Below are 15,234 nucleotides of genomic sequence, written 5' to 3'. Positions count from 1 at the left end.
TAAGGAGCCCCTTGACAGCACCAGGTGAGAAAGAGCTGGGCTCCCACTTCCTGATGCCTTTTGGCAGATCTGGCTTTGTGATTCGGTGGCCCGTTTTTGGAACCACACTGGAAATGTGCAGAGACGCTGAGAACCAAGCAGGAAGGGAAAGGTGGGATGTGTGTGTGCTTGGGAAGAGGTGGAGGTTCCCTGGCAGCGATGCTGCCGACGGGGAGACAAGGCTAGCGAGACAGAAACCCTCGTTTGAAAGGGAAGGGAAGAAAAGGGTCGCGAGAGGACGGGAATAGCTGTCGCTCCTTCTCCAGGAACTGGGAAGGAGACGGCAGCAGGAAAGAGAGCGATCGGTAGAAGAGTACAAGCCTGGAAACACCCCAAGGCAGCGTCTCTCCAAAGAGAACTAGGAAAAGGCTGTGTGTTTCAGCATCACACAAATGCAAAAGTAAGGTGATTAAGACTTTACTGAACCTCTAACAAATCACACAAATGGACCCACCGAAGTTTGCAGAGTGTGTGTGCTTTGTTTTTTAAGCGGTTCAATAAAGGCACCTCCCTCCCCGTTTTCCACCTCCTCCGAGGCCCCCTCAAGAGAGGTCTGGCCTCTGGGTCTCAACTCCCATCAAACCAGGGATGGCAACACATTGGGAAGACGAGGCCTGAAGCGGTTTCCTCTCCAGGAGAGCGGCTTTTGGGAAATAGACCGGCCAAGCTCCACCACCTCGCAAGAGGGTTGTAAAGACAAAAGGAGAGGAGGGGCCCCTCAGGTTCCCCACTTGGGAAAGAGAGACGGGGTCGCACAGGAGGAGGAGGAGGCCCCACTAAGGTGGGGGTTGGGAGGGGGGGAGACCTGGAGAGCCCAAACCGTCCCTTACCGGTGTAGGGCAGAAGAGACTCCACGGCGGTTTTGATCCCCTCGAACTGCAGCAGGGACTCCGGCGGCTCGTGCTGGAGGAGGGTCTCCAGGACCGCCTGAGCCTCGTGGCAGTTCCGCGAATTGGTGTTCCAGGTGACGGAGAACTTCAGCAGAGCCTCTGGAAGGGCCAAGAGAAGAGGGGAAACCACGTCATCCCTGAGGGGACACCAGGCAGGCCAGCAGGTCCTGGACGAGAGTCCCTTTGACCAGCCGAAGGGGGCCCAAAGCTGGGCACAAGGCTCGCCGACAGGTCTGACACACACCTGCTTGGAGGTGAGGGGTTGCTGAGGGTGCCCCAGCAAACCTGGGGAGACCCAACGCCCACCTCCCAGCTGGTAGGAACCGTGACAACCCCCCCCAAGGGGTCGACGTCTCCCTTGAATTGCACGGGGTCTGAACAGATTTTTTCAAGAAGGGGTCAACGTGGTCTCCTCGCCCCCAAACACATCATCTCTAATTCAGCCCTTCGATCAGGGGTTCCTAAGGACCTTGAAGGCTCGTGACACACAGTCCTGGTTGGAAAGGATGGACAACGCTAGGGAAGAGAACCGCAACCGAGGGAAAACTGTGTGTGTCTCTCTCTGTGTGTGCCTGTATCAACTGTTTATGCCTTGCAGTTACATTTTGGGGGGGACGTTAAAGAGTTACACAGGGATTCTGAACTACACAGGGGAGCCAGAGCCCCTCACCCCGAGCAGCGCAGAAGGGAGTCGGGGGCCTTGTGTCTTGTATGTACACAGAGCCATCCTTCTCAAGAAGACTCACCTTTCTGGTCTTTCCGAAGCTTCGCGATGTTCCTCACCAAGTCCTCTCTTCCACGGTCCTCCTTAAGAATGGCTAGCGGAGAGAAAAGGGGAAGAAAAAAAAAAGCTCAATAAATACGAGATTGCACGTTGCATTTTTAAAACAGACACATATAGATTGGGAGAAAGAGTCACACACACACACACACACACGCACACACACACGTGTGTGTGTATATGTTTATGCACGCAGTGTATTAAGTGCGGCTCTTGGGGCTGAAAAGGCGACACACCTGTGAAATGCATAACAAAACCTGGGGGAATGAAAATCCCTCTGTTTAGCCCCAAAAGGATAACCAGGGGGGGTTGACTGAGGAGGTACATCCCTCGGAACTCACTGGGACTTGTTCTTCTGCATGAGGTGTGCAGGATCAGATTGCAAATGCCAGAGTAGCACAGGGCTGATTCTATTCAAATTCGGATTACAGCCCTCATCCTCCTTTACCCACAGGTGATGCTTTTTGGGAAATCCCGAAGCATCTACATGGCTAAAGGCTCCTCACCCATCTAGGAAAAGAAATATTCCCCCCCTTTTTTTTTTCACTTGCTTTCCCAGAGAAATCTTACCCTTGACAACCGTCAGGACAGTGTGGGGACGGTCCAAGGAGATGGCAAAGCCCAGCGCTTTCAGGTACTGCTTCTCGTGCAACAGGTTTGACAGCTCCTGCTCTCTGGAAAGGCAAAGCAAGACGCTGAGAGTCAGGGCTTGCAACGGGAGCAAGCTGCTAGTCCTCACTGCTAAAACCACAAACACAGTTTTGGTGAAGATAAACCACAGGGAGCGAATGGGGAAGGGGTTCCATCTTGATTTGGCAACGTGGATCTAGGCATAAACGGAGGAGAGGTGGCAAGCCCTCATCCATTGACCTTTTTCCACCCTGAGGCCAAAGATTGGAGGGCCCCCACCAAGAAGGCTAAGCTTGAGCCCAGGGGACGCCTGTACGTAGCGAGAACATCAGTGCCATTTATATTTCAGGACAACATGATGTCGCTTGATCGTCACCCCAGGCATTTAAAGGCCCATTTTTGCAATCTCCAGGTTATTGAAACAGCACAAATGCAAGTAACATTCCTATAATATGGAGAAGCCCAATAACCCATCGGGGAAGTTGCCGAGAATCACCCACTTCAGGATCTGCTCCTCCTGCTTGGCTTGCTCCTCTTGCAGCTCCTCCAGGGTGACGTCCTTTCGGCGGAGGGCCAGAAGACAGAAACACAAAGAGAGAAAGGAAGGGAGGATGATGCCGAGGGGAAGGAGAAACTAAGAAGCAGCTCACCTCAAATCGAAACAGGGCTTGCAAATGTGATGTATGAACCCCCCCCCCGACTCCCTGCCAACAACCCCCAAATGGAAAGGATTTAAAGCAGGGTCCTCTTATCCACAGAAATCAGTATCTGCTGATTCACTGATCCACAGTCTGGAAATATTAGAAGAAAAATCCCCAAAATATAGATTTCTAAAGAGGAGGATACCAAAACTGGCCACTAGAGACCACGCAATGCATAGTGTTCTCTCTAATCTGTGTTTGGAACCGATCCCCCATGGATATGGGGGCGTGGTTGGTTTTCCTACTGTAGGCAAAGTCTGGATTCAATCCCACATTTGCTGCTTGTGATCAAACGTAAAGGCAGAGGCCCAAATCCAGCTGCCTAAGAGTAGACCCATGGAAACAACTGCTGAAAGCTGGCTTTGACCGGGGGGAGGGGGGACTCAGCTTCCAGGTGAGCCTTCTGGAAGAATTCTTGAATGGTGAATATTTGGGGAGGGGAGCCCCCCCTCCAACCTCCTGCTTAGGCACCCCATCTTCAGGAGGAAAGCTTAGGTTTTCCTGGCACGTGGCTGACCCGCAGGGAGATCTGCCCCTCCCATCTTCGAAGGCACTGCACTCTCTGCACCGCCCGCTGAGCTGTTTTTAGTTACACCCCCTTTTGCCTGTGCTGACGACAGAGGTCCAGAGAACCCCGCCAAAAATAAACCCGCATCACCCTTCTCGACATAAAGGGCCTCTCTTGCAACGTGTCATCCGCTTTAACATGGGTTTAATGCAAAGCCTTTAGGTGTCGGAGCCGTTTGGACCGCGTCGCCTTCCTTCTGCATCAACTGCACTTTTTTGTCATCCCCCCCCCCCAAATTAAATTACTCTCGCTAGCCTTCCAAGCTGGGAATGGCCTCAAAGTAGGGGAGCGGAAGGCCTGCCACTTCTCCCAGCCTCTGATGCCCCACTTCCTGGCCCAGCCCAGCAAACCAGCAGGTGGGACTTGATTCCCAGCCATGGCCCTGGGGGGGGGGGGGGGTCGGTGTTGAATCTTCTCCCCCAAGAATTCTGCTTGGCCTCCCACCCTTTGATAGCCTTCGGGCCCGCCCTAGAGACTTCATCCCCGCTGAGTTCTTTACTCATTTTGAGGCTAGCCCTTTAGATCGGAGGCTTCCCTTGCCCAGCTCTTTGGACATTTCCTTTGCATGGGATCTTGTGGGTCCCCCCCCCCTTCTAAAAGGGAGCAAATCTCTGCAAAGGGAGTCGAGAATCCACATCTACACAAATGCCCACCCCTGTCACAGCCGGGCACAAAACCCCTCTCCCCGCTTCGCTCCCAGTTCCTCACTGGGATCTCTAGTGAAAAACCTCTCGTTAACAGGACAGGAGGAAAACCTCCCCCTCTCCTGCCCAAGACCCCAGGGAAGCTACAAGAACTCAGCACCAGCGGTAGAAGAGGTTTTCTAGGCACACTGGTTTCCTAACGTAATTCCTGTATCAGTTTAGAACGTGATCCCCATAAAGCAGGCAGGATCGCACCCCTTGCAAACCTTCCTGTCTCAGCAAAAAAACAAACACAGAGAGGAATGAAGCAAAACATCTTCAAACAGAACTGCAGCCGAATGCCCGAAGGAGCACGAAAAGGGCTGGATCTAACAATGCAGAGACCTTGGCTGGCTAAAGAAATGGACAAGTAATATTGACCGACTTGGTTCACCCCTTTTATTACGAACTAGAATCGGCGCAGGCCGGCCGGACCTTCTGTGCACGCTTATGGAGAGGGTGTCGGCGGCTGTGAGTGACGTACGCTTAGCGCACTTTGATGAGGAGAATGAGGTAGAGGAGGAAAAAGAAGAAGAAGAACATGAAGCAGACAAGCCAGGCGACCAGGGTGGTCTGGAGGCTCGGCAGCGGGATGGGCTGTACCTTCCACACCAAAACCCGGGAGTCGCTGGAGCCGGTCACCACGGCGTCGTCCTTCTTGTTGGCGTGAAGGCCCCACACTTTGTCGTCATGGGCGTCCAAGGTCTTCACGCACTCATTGCTCTTAATGGTCCAGAGTTTGAGAAGGCCATCGGAAGCACTTGCGGGGGGAGAGAGAGAGAGAGAAAAAGAGACCACGTAAGAACAGCCTTGGGTGTAACGGTCCTGCCTTCCTTAAACACCCGTCGGCTCCCCCAAAGCAGCACAAAGAGGTGTCTCCAGGTAAAATAGAACAGTAAGAACCGGGGGACGGCCAAAGAGCAACGTTAACTAGAAACCCCGGGTCAATGACATAGCGCAGGGCAAACATAATATCTCGGCGGAGAGAATTCTATAAGGCAGAAGGCAACAAGGGCAAAAATCGGGCGGTGCAACCAAAAAGGAGCTCTGTACTTTTAAGTGAATTCCCTGAGAGAGAGAGAGAAGAAAAACCAACACTTTCCATTTAAAAGTAAAAGTTGTGGTTGATTCTGAAAACTAAAAGAAAAAGGTCTGACTGATGCACCTTAACTTCCACCCATAGTAAACACTACGGTATAATCAAACTAGCCACCTCGTTCCCTACGCAATGTATCGCTAACAGTGTGGAAGAGATTAAATGGAACACAGGCGTTGAGGGTGTCCACCCCTACAAAGAGCAGATCTACAAGGGAGCTTTACCCCCTGTTACACCACTTTGACCAGTTCATCCAGAACTGGGGGAAGGACATCCTGTTCTGCTTTGTGGACTTAGTCCTAGGTCAGCGGAGAAGTTTCCCTCCCTCGCACCCACCCTCTCTCTTTCTTGGGGAAAAAGAGTGGCTCTCCTCTCTTGTTTTACTTGGGGTAGGAATGTGAACCGTCCGGCCACCGCTTCTTGAGAAAAAGGGCCTACCTGCTGAGCACCTGCCCCCCTCGACTCACAAAGATGAGCTTCAACACAGAGGCGTCGTGGCCTTCAAACGTCTGGTGAGGGAAGCAAGGACGAGAGGATTGGATTCAGGACTGCCAGAGAAGGCACGCAGCAAAGACAAGACACAGATCGCTTCCAGCAAAGCTGTCTTTCTGGACGGCCGCTCCCAGGAGACCTGGGCCAGCACGGAGGACGGCCACGTCGGCTGGGATGTTCTGGGGATGGTGGTGGAATGAAGCCCCTTTCCTCCTCCCTGGCCAGCCACTGAGAACAAGCGGGCAGGACGACCGTCCTGGAGATTACCTTCAGGCAGCTGAAATCATGGAGATCCCAGATCTTCACCGTGCCGTCGGCCGAGGAGGTGCCTAAAACCTGGTCCACCGGCGAGAACTGCACGCACCAGATGCCTCGCTTGTGCCCCGAGAAGACCCCCAGCAGGGAACAATCCGAGCAGGCCCACAGCTTGGCGGTCTTGTCCTGCGACCCCGTCGCCACGAGTTTGTCGTTCGGAGAAACTGCAACGCTGTTGATATCCTAAACGAAGAGGACGAGGACGGTCGACTTCGTGAGCAGCCCTGCAAACGGCAGGACAGGGAGGCCACAAAGCGATATATTCTAACAACCCTGGCGCCCTGCAAAGAGGCTGGAGCCCCCTCGCCTTCTCCTTACCATTCCCCCCTCATTCTGATGAGTCTACTCTAGAGCTGGGCTACCTGGGATCCTTTGGATCCTTTTGGACTACATCTGCCATGAAGATGAGCTGCAGAAATACATCATCTTCTTTTTTGGTCTCTGGAAAGCTGCTCTGCAACTCCATTTTGACCCATTGCAGGTGTGTTGCGGCCACTTTCCCAACGATAAGCTGGGGAAACCCTCAGGCCTCTTTCTCCCACCATTCTTCTTTTTGTGGAGTGAACAGGACCAGCTAGAAGGGCCGTGCCCATGTTCGTACCAACCCTGGTTTGCCTTCAACCAAGCTTCGCGACGTTAGCCCACTGGCGTAGAGCGGTGGGGCTGCTTTCCTTCTCTCACTAACACTCAGTCGGAAAATGCTTCTTTCACACAGACCGATTGTTTAACGGCTCAGATCCCACCCACCCCAAAACCTACAAAAACTACAGAAATTTAAGTAAGAGTCCAGCTTCTTGCCACCGCCCCCCCACCGGCAATTCTTTAAAAACAGTGATCAGCATCCTCCTACTTCAAACAGTTGCCCAAACCCAGCTGGGTGGACCTCCTCCTCTAACTCAGCTCAAACGACGTCCTGCAAAAGGCCACTGGCACTCACCTTGTCGTGCGCCTTCACGGTCAGAGTGGCCTGAAGGGTTTCGACACTGGGTGTTTTTTCCTTGGGAGGGAGCGACTCGGGGAGTTCCCACACTTTGATCGTGTGGTCTTGGCTGGCCGTGACCACAAAGTTCTCCTTCATTCTGTAGAGGGAAGCCAGGCCAGGGAGAAGAGAGGGACGGGGTGAATCTCAAGAAAAACTTCCTAACGATTTTGAGCAGTACGACAACGGAACCCACGACCGCAGAGGGAGGCGGCGAGCGCTCCCATGCTGGAGGGCATGCAAGAGAAATCGGACAACCCTCTGTCTGATCTGTTTGGATTGGGATCCCTGCCTTGAGCAGGGGGTGGGGCTGGATGGCCTTCGAGGCCCCCTTCCCACGCCAGGATTCTGGGATTATTCTACAATTCTACGACAAGAAGGTCAAACAAGAAAGAAACACGCTGATTGCCCCACTGTGCAGAAAACGAAACTCTTCTTGAACCTCTTGTTACTGTAAAATATACCAGTAACAAACTGCTCAGGTGTAACAGGCATGTAATCAACATACACTGATTTAACCATGACGTTTCTATCCTGCCTTCTCTCCAACGGAACACCAGGTGACCTACAGGGGGGTCCCACCTCCTCCTCACTTCCATCCTCATAACAGCCCTGTGAGGTAGGTCATCGGGGCTGCAAAAGGAGGACAGGACCAAGGGAAGCCTGGGAATTCCATGGGTCAGAGAGGTCGGGCCCAACACTCTCACCATGATGAAACACGGACCCTCAAATTGGGGTTGGTGAAAAACCAGGAGGAGCGTTATTCTTTTTGATGGGATTCCCAAATCTGCCAAGAAAGGGAGGGGGGGGACCCACTTCAAAGTAGGGTGGAAAGACCGTCTACTGAAGGTCTTCTCAACTGGGCTTCCTGAAGATCGCCAGAGCTCTACATTTGCAAAAAAATGCGTAGCCAAGGTTATAACCCGTATGTGAGGGTCGGGGAGCAAATAATCCTGCAGTTCCAGCTAGACCAAGGAACAGAAAAGAGGCTAGAGAAAAGCGCGAAGAGCATCCGGCCTCCACACCAGGGACCTCGGAACCCCTGGGTTCTGCCAGGCTGCCCGCAACCCATCCTGCAGGGCAACGCCTGGAGGAGACGTTCTGAAGACGGATCTCTTACCTGGAACAAGACAGCGCGCCCACGCCGTGCGCATGGCCCACCCCTTGGGCGATGCAGTTAACCTCGCCTTCGTCGTTCATCAGCCAGATGCGGAAGGTTTTATCCTGGAAACAGAAGTTGGCTTCAGGGTTTGAATATATATGAAATAAAATTAAGCTCTGGTGCCCCAAGGTGAGCACGTCATGAAATACAGCAGGGGCATCATCCAAATGTGCAAACCTAACCATTCAGCATCCGCCGAGGCCCACAAGACACCCAGGCCTAAGAGGACCTCAGCAGGCACTGGTCCCTCGGCTCTTTTCGGAGCTGGCTTCCTCTTGCCCTTGCATCACCAAACTCTGCTTTTTGTCTGTCTCTCTCTCTCTCTCTCTCTCCCCCCCCCCCAAATCTCCGGCAAGCCAGGTGGCCACTTCTTCCCTCCCCCTGCTTTAAGACGGAAACCCTTTTTTCCAAAGAGACCCCGAACACTTCTACCCGCTGTCTGTCCCCTCCTCACTCCAGCGAGCGATGTCATGCGCTTGTTTCTCCTTCTCTGGTGGCCAAAGAGGGCCATTCTGAGGCCGAAAGCACACACACACACACACACACACAGAGATCCCCCGACTCTTCTTTTCCGGCCCATGCCTCAGCCCTGCGTTCCACTCATGGACTAAGTCTGTGAATCACCCACAAGCCAAAACCAGCCCAACTGTGAGATACCTTTGCGCAGCTGGCGAACAGCCTCCCTTTCCGGAAGATGTCCAAGCCGAGAACCGTGTCTGCAAGAAACACAGGAAGGAGAATGAGGTGTTGCCAAATTGAAGGCACAGATCTCCTAAGACAGCAGGAGCGCCTATGGCTGGGACACTACGTGCTACAGCCGGAGATCTGTATCTGCCGGAAATAACTCAAACTCTCCCCCCCACCCCGTAGATGCTGAAAAACATGTATTATACCAAACAGCATGATCCGCGGCTCCCTCTAATAGCCTGCTCTGCTAAGGACATGGTAAAAGTAAAAATTTCTAGGAATTTTTCTTTTAATATTTTTAATACGTCCAGACTGCGGATAGGTGAATCAGTGGAAGCTGACTCAGCAGATACGGGGAGGGGCAGGGGTCCCAGTGGATAATGCAACACCTACATACATGTGCACAAATGCGCAGGTATAAACATTGACTCCTACAATTGCACGTTCTCTCTGGATGCCTCTCCTGACCTTGTTTCACTGCCTATCCTACCAATTTTTTTTACAGACCAAATTATAGCTGAACTAAAGTGACTGTGGTTTTCTACACAGCCCCCGGATGGTCAAGAGGGTGTCTGCTGCCCGGGCTAGGCCAATAAACTTCAAAAGGGGTTAAGTGATAGTATTTCAACCCCCGCCTTGGTAACAGGCTGAACCAACCCTATCCCTGTCTTGTAAAGCCAGCTGGCGGGCGCTTGCGCCAGGCTTCCCTGGGAGGAGGGTGTCAAGAAAGCCTTTCCTGCTGCTCCGGCTACCTCACCCGCAGACCCCACCTCACCACAGGGGGGCGCCTGGAGGCCCTAAGCAGCCGCCACTGCGGCTTCCTCTGCCACCCACCTGTATGCCCACACAGGACCTGGCAGTGGGAGGAAGAAAGCTCAAACACTTTCAGCTGGGGGCTGTTGGTGGCCACCACCAGGTGGGAGTCCTTGGGGCCCAGGAACCGGACGTCCAAGACCTCTCCGTTGTAACCCGAAAACTGAAAGAAACGCAAGAGCCACGTCGGTGGGGGGGAAGGAAGGTGCCCGCTGGAAAAGGCTCACTTCAACAGGTGCGATGCTTTGTAGGCGAACGCACGCACGGAGGTCGAGAGAACAGGGAGGTGCGCCATCCCCAGGCAGAAGCTCCAGAATCTGGGGCTGCAGTAGAGCTGGGCGCAGCTACAGCAGACCGGCACCGCCACTGCTCAAGAGTGACGGCATGGCAGGTCCTTCCTCCTCCTCCCTCTGCTTGACCTCCCAGCCAGCCAGAATACCTGCTTCTTGAGGTCCAGCGTCTGGGCATCATAGAGGCAGATGCTGTGCTCGGCGTTCACGGCGAGGACCTCACTCTTCACAGGCACCAGCGCACAATGGACCAGGCTGCGTTCTCCAGTCGCCTCTTCTTCGGTGGCCGCGGGAAGGCTGGGCAGGGATTGGGTGTGCACGCAGGTGGCTGAGGACGCATCCCACACCCGGAGGATACCTAACAGAAGGGGGCCCCACAGATCACCCACCGGCCACAGAAGCAGAGAGCTAGACAAGATGGGAAAGGTCTGCCTCTTTATGCCCAAAACCGCGACCCGCTTGCTCTTCCCAAGGGGGTTGAGGTCTGCCCAGGGGCCGGGTGAAAAAAGAGGATGGCAACGAGAAAGCAAATTGTGTCCTCCAAGGCTTTCACGGCTAGGATCTGATGTTTGCTCTCGGTTTTTCAGGCTGTTTGGCCCTGTTTTGGAGGCTTCCCCCCCCCCCAACGTTTCACCCGTCTTTGTGGCCAGCTAGAACCAGGAACACAAGACAGAATTCTAGCTCCTGTCCTCTGAAGATGCTTGTCAGGGTATTCTGGCTGTTGCTGTCTGAACGACGGAAGGTAATCTCAGATTTTCCCAATTTCATGGATTCTGCTCTCTGGCCTGGCCGCTTATTCTTTCCAATCTGTTTTTCAGCAGGACCAGGGCTCCAAAAAAGATCTGCTTTTGGTCATAGCAAAGCAGAAACTGGGCAAGACTTTGCTCTCTGCGCAGGTTTGGACCTTGCAAGGCCATCTAGAAAGGGCGTTCGTGCAGGGGTGGTGGTGCTTCACTCACCTTTGCTGCCCGCGGTGATAAAGTGGACGCCCGATTTCTTTACGCCCACAGGCGAGAAATCCCCTTCCTCGGGTAACAGGGCCACGGCTTCGACGCTCTGGGAGGAACAGAGAAGGCAGAGAAAGGAAATGGGGGACCAGTGGATGGGGGAGTGCATGCACCTCCAGAGAAATTCACATCTTGCCCTCGAATCTGGCTTTGGACAAACTGAGCAAACGGGATGCACAAATGGACGAGAGGGTCCCTGCGGCTCTGGCTTGTTTTGAAGATTTAGGTCCTCCTCAAGAGAGCTTGGCCAGAAAAAAGTTTGTGTCTTTTTTATCCACACACAGGCCACAGCCGATCAGAGATATCGCATCTTCGGCTGGCCAATTTGGAGAAGTCTGCTTTTCTAGTCCCGAGAGAGACTCAGCATCTCAAAGAACGGAACAGCTCTCCTCCGGGAAGACGGGGAAGGGGCTGCCAGCATCCACTGGCTCCCCGTGTCCTCCGTGGGTACTAAGGAACAACAATGGAGTATTCTCCTCCCCAGAAGATCTCACTCAGTCAGGATAAACCTGGTCAGAATCCGAAGGACGGTGGTCAACAGCAATCACTTCCGAAAACAGCTTTACCTCGTAAACGGGGATGGTGCCTTTCGCTTCTTTCTTCTTGAGGTCCCACACGGTGCAGATCTTATCCCGGCCGGAGCTGAAAATCAAACTCAGGGTAACTTTCTTAGTACAATTTTAAATGCCGCCAAAACCAACCCCGCTCCCAAGACTAGTGAAACCTGCTCCAATTGGAAAATCCGGGGAAGAGAAACCACGAGGAGGGCCTTTTCGTTTCTCACCTGATCAGTGTCTCGTTATCCGGGGAGAAGGCCAGAGAGGTGATGGAGCTGTAATGGTTTTCCAGGAGAGCCACGCACTGGCTGGACGTGAGGTCCCAAACTCGGATGATGTTGTCCATGGAGGAGGAGAAGAGCTGCAGCTGAGAGATGTCCGGATGGAACTCCACGAGGCTGGACGGAAAAAAAGAGAGGGACAGGAGGAATGGATCGCTCTCCAAGGCTGGCGCACACGATTTACAGGCACGGTGGGACTTTTAAAAACGAGCACAGGATCGGTTGCTCTCCTGCAGAACGTTTCAGCAGGCCTGGCTGAACCTCCAACAAGGGCAAAGAATCGGATGAAACAATGGGTTCCTTACTGGACAACTCCCGAGGAGCCCTTCAAGTTGTGTGTGCAGTACTGCTTGGGGATGTCCCAGACCTTGATCGTGCTGTCACAGCCGCCTGGAAGAAGGAAGGAGCAAAAAAGATGATTGAACTCACTGAGTGCCAATCGGCAAACGGGAAAAACAAGCATACAGAACAGTTCTAACGGCAGATGCATGACCACCGCTTTCCTCTTTGGTCCCGCAGAGGGAAGGCATCCATACAGGAAAAAAAATGAAGCCTGGCTGTGCTGATATTCTCCCCATTCGGCGAGCCGCAGGGGACCCGGAGCCCTACCTGTGGCTAACAACGTGGATGTTGAGTCAAACGCCATGCTGGCCACGGGGGCCGTGTGCACCGCCTTCCACGTCCGGCTGCACTTGTTCGCCAACCAATCCCACTGCTTCAGCAGCAGCGAATGACTGGCTGTCACAAGGATCTGGCACAAAATGAAGAGAAAGGTTGACAGAAAGTGAGTGAATACTTTCTGCTTTCCATGAATTTCAACCCGTTCCGGTCGGAAGAAAGGACACCGCTCATGCTCAACCGCTGGCAGCTACGGTGAATTTATTATTTGTTTGTTTTATTTACAGGCTGCCTTTCTCCTGATAAGGGGACCCAAGGTGGCTCACAACATTAAAAGAGATTTAAAAACGTAATTAATTAAACATTAGGAAACAATTACACTATATGCTAATTAAAATACAACAGAACAGCTAGAAGCAACTAAACATTAAAAACTATCTTAAGTTTTAAAATGGGACTCAGGTATGACTGTTAAAAGCCTGCTGGAAAAGGTGGGTTTTCAGCTGTCGATGGAAGGATAGAAGGGAGGGGGCCATCCTGATCTCTCGAGGGAGAGCATCCCATAATCTGGGAGCAGCCACAGAAAAAACCATCGACATCACTGGCAATGGGACTGATTCTATCCATCATCTTTATCTGCCACCCTCTTTGTGCTCACAGATCCCAACACTTACAATGTTATTTATTTAACTGATTTATTAAAGTATTTTTTTAACCCCACCTTTCTCCTTAAAAAAGGACCTAAGACGGCTTGCAACAAAAGAAGACAACATTTAAAGTTGAAAACAATGAGTATGCAACGCTGGTTGACATCCTTAAAAGACAATACAGTATTTAAGACTACAGACAATGAATAAGGAGGCATGCTACAGTGGCTTACTTCATCGTCGTGGCTGAGGGCGAACGTTGTAAGGTCCGCTTCATCGTCCTATTAAAAAAGGAAAACAGAATATGTCATATGTGAAGCCTGAACCCCTTCCAGGCAAAGTCACTGCCAAACAGGGTGGGAGCAACACCAATAGAATTGCACGTCAGTGACTCTGCTGCCAACAGTGCTCATTTAGTTGCTTCCCTCGTTAATAGAGGACACACACGGTTTTAATGCTGTAATAAAAACGTGGGAGTCCCCTCCCTGTGAAGGGTTGGGGGAGTCTTAATACCTGCCCGATATGGCGAACGACATCTCCCGTTGCCATGTCGACAATGTTGACCTTGTTGCCGCAACCACAAAACATGTAGTCCCCATCTTGGTTCATCTGGGAACGAAGCACAACTTTTACTACAGGCATCCCAGCAGCGTGGAATTCTTGGAAACCATGCTCAAAGAGAACTCAAAAGCCAGAGGGGACCCAGTGGATCATGGGGTCCGGCCCCTGACAGGGAAGCCCAGTGGGGGAATCGAACTCCCAACCTCCAGCTCTCCTCTCTGAACCACTGAACTCTCCCAGCCAGCTAAATTACTGAACCCTAATCTGGACGTTCCACATCATTGTCCAGGAACCCTCTGGACCATCGGGTCCGGTCCCTTTCAAGGAGGCGCCTTGCGGGAATCGAACTCCCAACGTCCGGTTCCGCAACCAGAGAACTCAACCCGGGAGCAATCCAGCTGTTCCTCTGAGGCTTTTGTGTTACCTGAATCCGTCCTCCTTTGTAGAAAGGCTCTATCCTCCTGAACACAGCATAGCTGGGGGGGGGGGGGGAAGAGAAAGAAAACAATAACAGGGGTTGTCAAGAGAATGGGTTGCTTCCACTCCGCCAAACTAAATGTGATGAGCCGCCTTTTGCCCCCACACGGTGAACGCTTCCTCCTCCCTGCTGATACGGGGGGGGTACCCGATGACTGGGGTGCGGAGGGGAGGCTGGCAGGGATCCGTCCCCTGGGTGGGAGATCTTGGGAGCCCCTCTCTCTCTCTCTCTCTGAGCGACTCAGGGAAGCTCGAACTGCCAGTGAATAGGAAAGGGGTGGACTCTCTGAGGAACTTGAAACTATTCGCCCTCTGTGTCTCTCTGCGCTTCTGTTGTCCAGCCGGAAGAGAATTTCAGGAAATATTCAAAGTGAGGGGGGGTCGTCCAAATCTGCCCCCCCCAAAAGCCGGAGGGGGAAGAGGAGGGAACGGCGACCTCCCCCCCTCTCCCGCCTGCCTCGAAAGGCTCATCCCTCTCCCAAGAGAAAGGCACCGATCCCACAGGCGGCCAGAAAGCACTCTGCACGTACTCAGAGGCACCCTCGTCCCCACCCCCTGACTATGGCGTCATACTCCTGGGGGGCCCAGGGTCTCTGGGCGAAGGGAGGGCGCCCACCTGTCCCCCCCACCCCCATAAGGGGCGGCGTTGCTGCCATGGCAACAACCCTCCCCCCACAGCGACGTTACCCCGGAAACAGGGGGGCGGGGGTGAGAACTTCTCCCTGGCAACCAAGCCCCCCCTCTCTCTTCCCTCCCTCCCCCCCGACAGGGACTCCCCTTCCCTACTTGCTCTTGAAGGTGGCCGAGGAACTGCTGCTCCTGCTCGGCGCCGCCATGCTCTCCCGCGCCTGGCCCCGGCTCCTCCCACGTGCCAGCCCCTCGCCGCACGTGCTTCCGGTCAGGGCGGCGGACTTCCGGCGAAACGCCCCCAGCGGAGCGGGCCATAGAAACGAGAAAGAA

The 15,234-nt window shown here is 53.3% G+C and overlaps 1 protein-coding gene across 2 annotated transcripts in view; it reads right to left on the bottom strand.

The window, feature by feature from the left end:
* TBL3 (transducin beta like 3) overlaps window positions 1-15,234 on the bottom strand; it is a 15,762-nt gene extending 528 nt beyond the window's left edge. Inside the window, exons 1-21 of one of the 2 annotated variants that reach the window (XM_078381435.1) lie at window positions 15,061-15,234; window positions 14,222-14,273; window positions 13,754-13,845; window positions 13,470-13,517; window positions 12,581-12,722; window positions 12,277-12,361; window positions 11,918-12,088; window positions 11,700-11,775; window positions 11,086-11,182; window positions 10,276-10,484; window positions 9,858-9,999; window positions 8,994-9,052; window positions 8,295-8,398; window positions 7,133-7,274; window positions 6,148-6,378; window positions 5,827-5,897; window positions 4,896-5,052; window positions 2,841-2,899; window positions 2,281-2,384; window positions 1,676-1,747; window positions 870-1,028 (exon numbers count right to left, since the gene is read on the bottom strand). In XM_078381435.1, the coding sequence (XP_078237561.1) occupies window positions 870-1,028; window positions 1,676-1,747; window positions 2,281-2,384; window positions 2,841-2,899; window positions 4,896-5,052; window positions 5,827-5,897; window positions 6,148-6,378; window positions 7,133-7,274; window positions 8,295-8,398; window positions 8,994-9,052; window positions 9,858-9,999; window positions 10,276-10,484; window positions 11,086-11,182; window positions 11,700-11,775; window positions 11,918-12,088; window positions 12,277-12,361; window positions 12,581-12,722; window positions 13,470-13,517; window positions 13,754-13,845; window positions 14,222-14,273; window positions 15,061-15,219 (2,431 nt within the window). In that variant the 5' untranslated portion in view covers window positions 15,220-15,234. Of the gene's footprint in view, window positions 1-869; window positions 1,029-1,675; window positions 1,748-2,280; window positions 2,385-2,840; window positions 2,900-4,895; window positions 5,053-5,826; window positions 5,898-6,147; window positions 6,379-7,132; window positions 7,275-8,294; window positions 8,399-8,993; window positions 9,053-9,857; window positions 10,000-10,275; window positions 10,485-11,085; window positions 11,183-11,699; window positions 11,776-11,917; window positions 12,089-12,276; window positions 12,362-12,580; window positions 12,723-13,469; window positions 13,518-13,749; window positions 13,846-14,221; window positions 14,274-15,060 lie in introns of both variants that reach the window. The other variant, XM_072983015.2, reaches the window with a different exon arrangement.

Source organism: Pogona vitticeps, chromosome 13, assembly GCF_051106095.1.
Source record: "Pogona vitticeps strain Pit_001003342236 chromosome 13, PviZW2.1, whole genome shotgun sequence".
Taxonomy (NCBI): Eukaryota; Metazoa; Chordata; class Lepidosauria; order Squamata; family Agamidae; genus Pogona; species Pogona vitticeps.
This window is presented reverse-complemented; position numbering and strand designations above follow the sequence as displayed.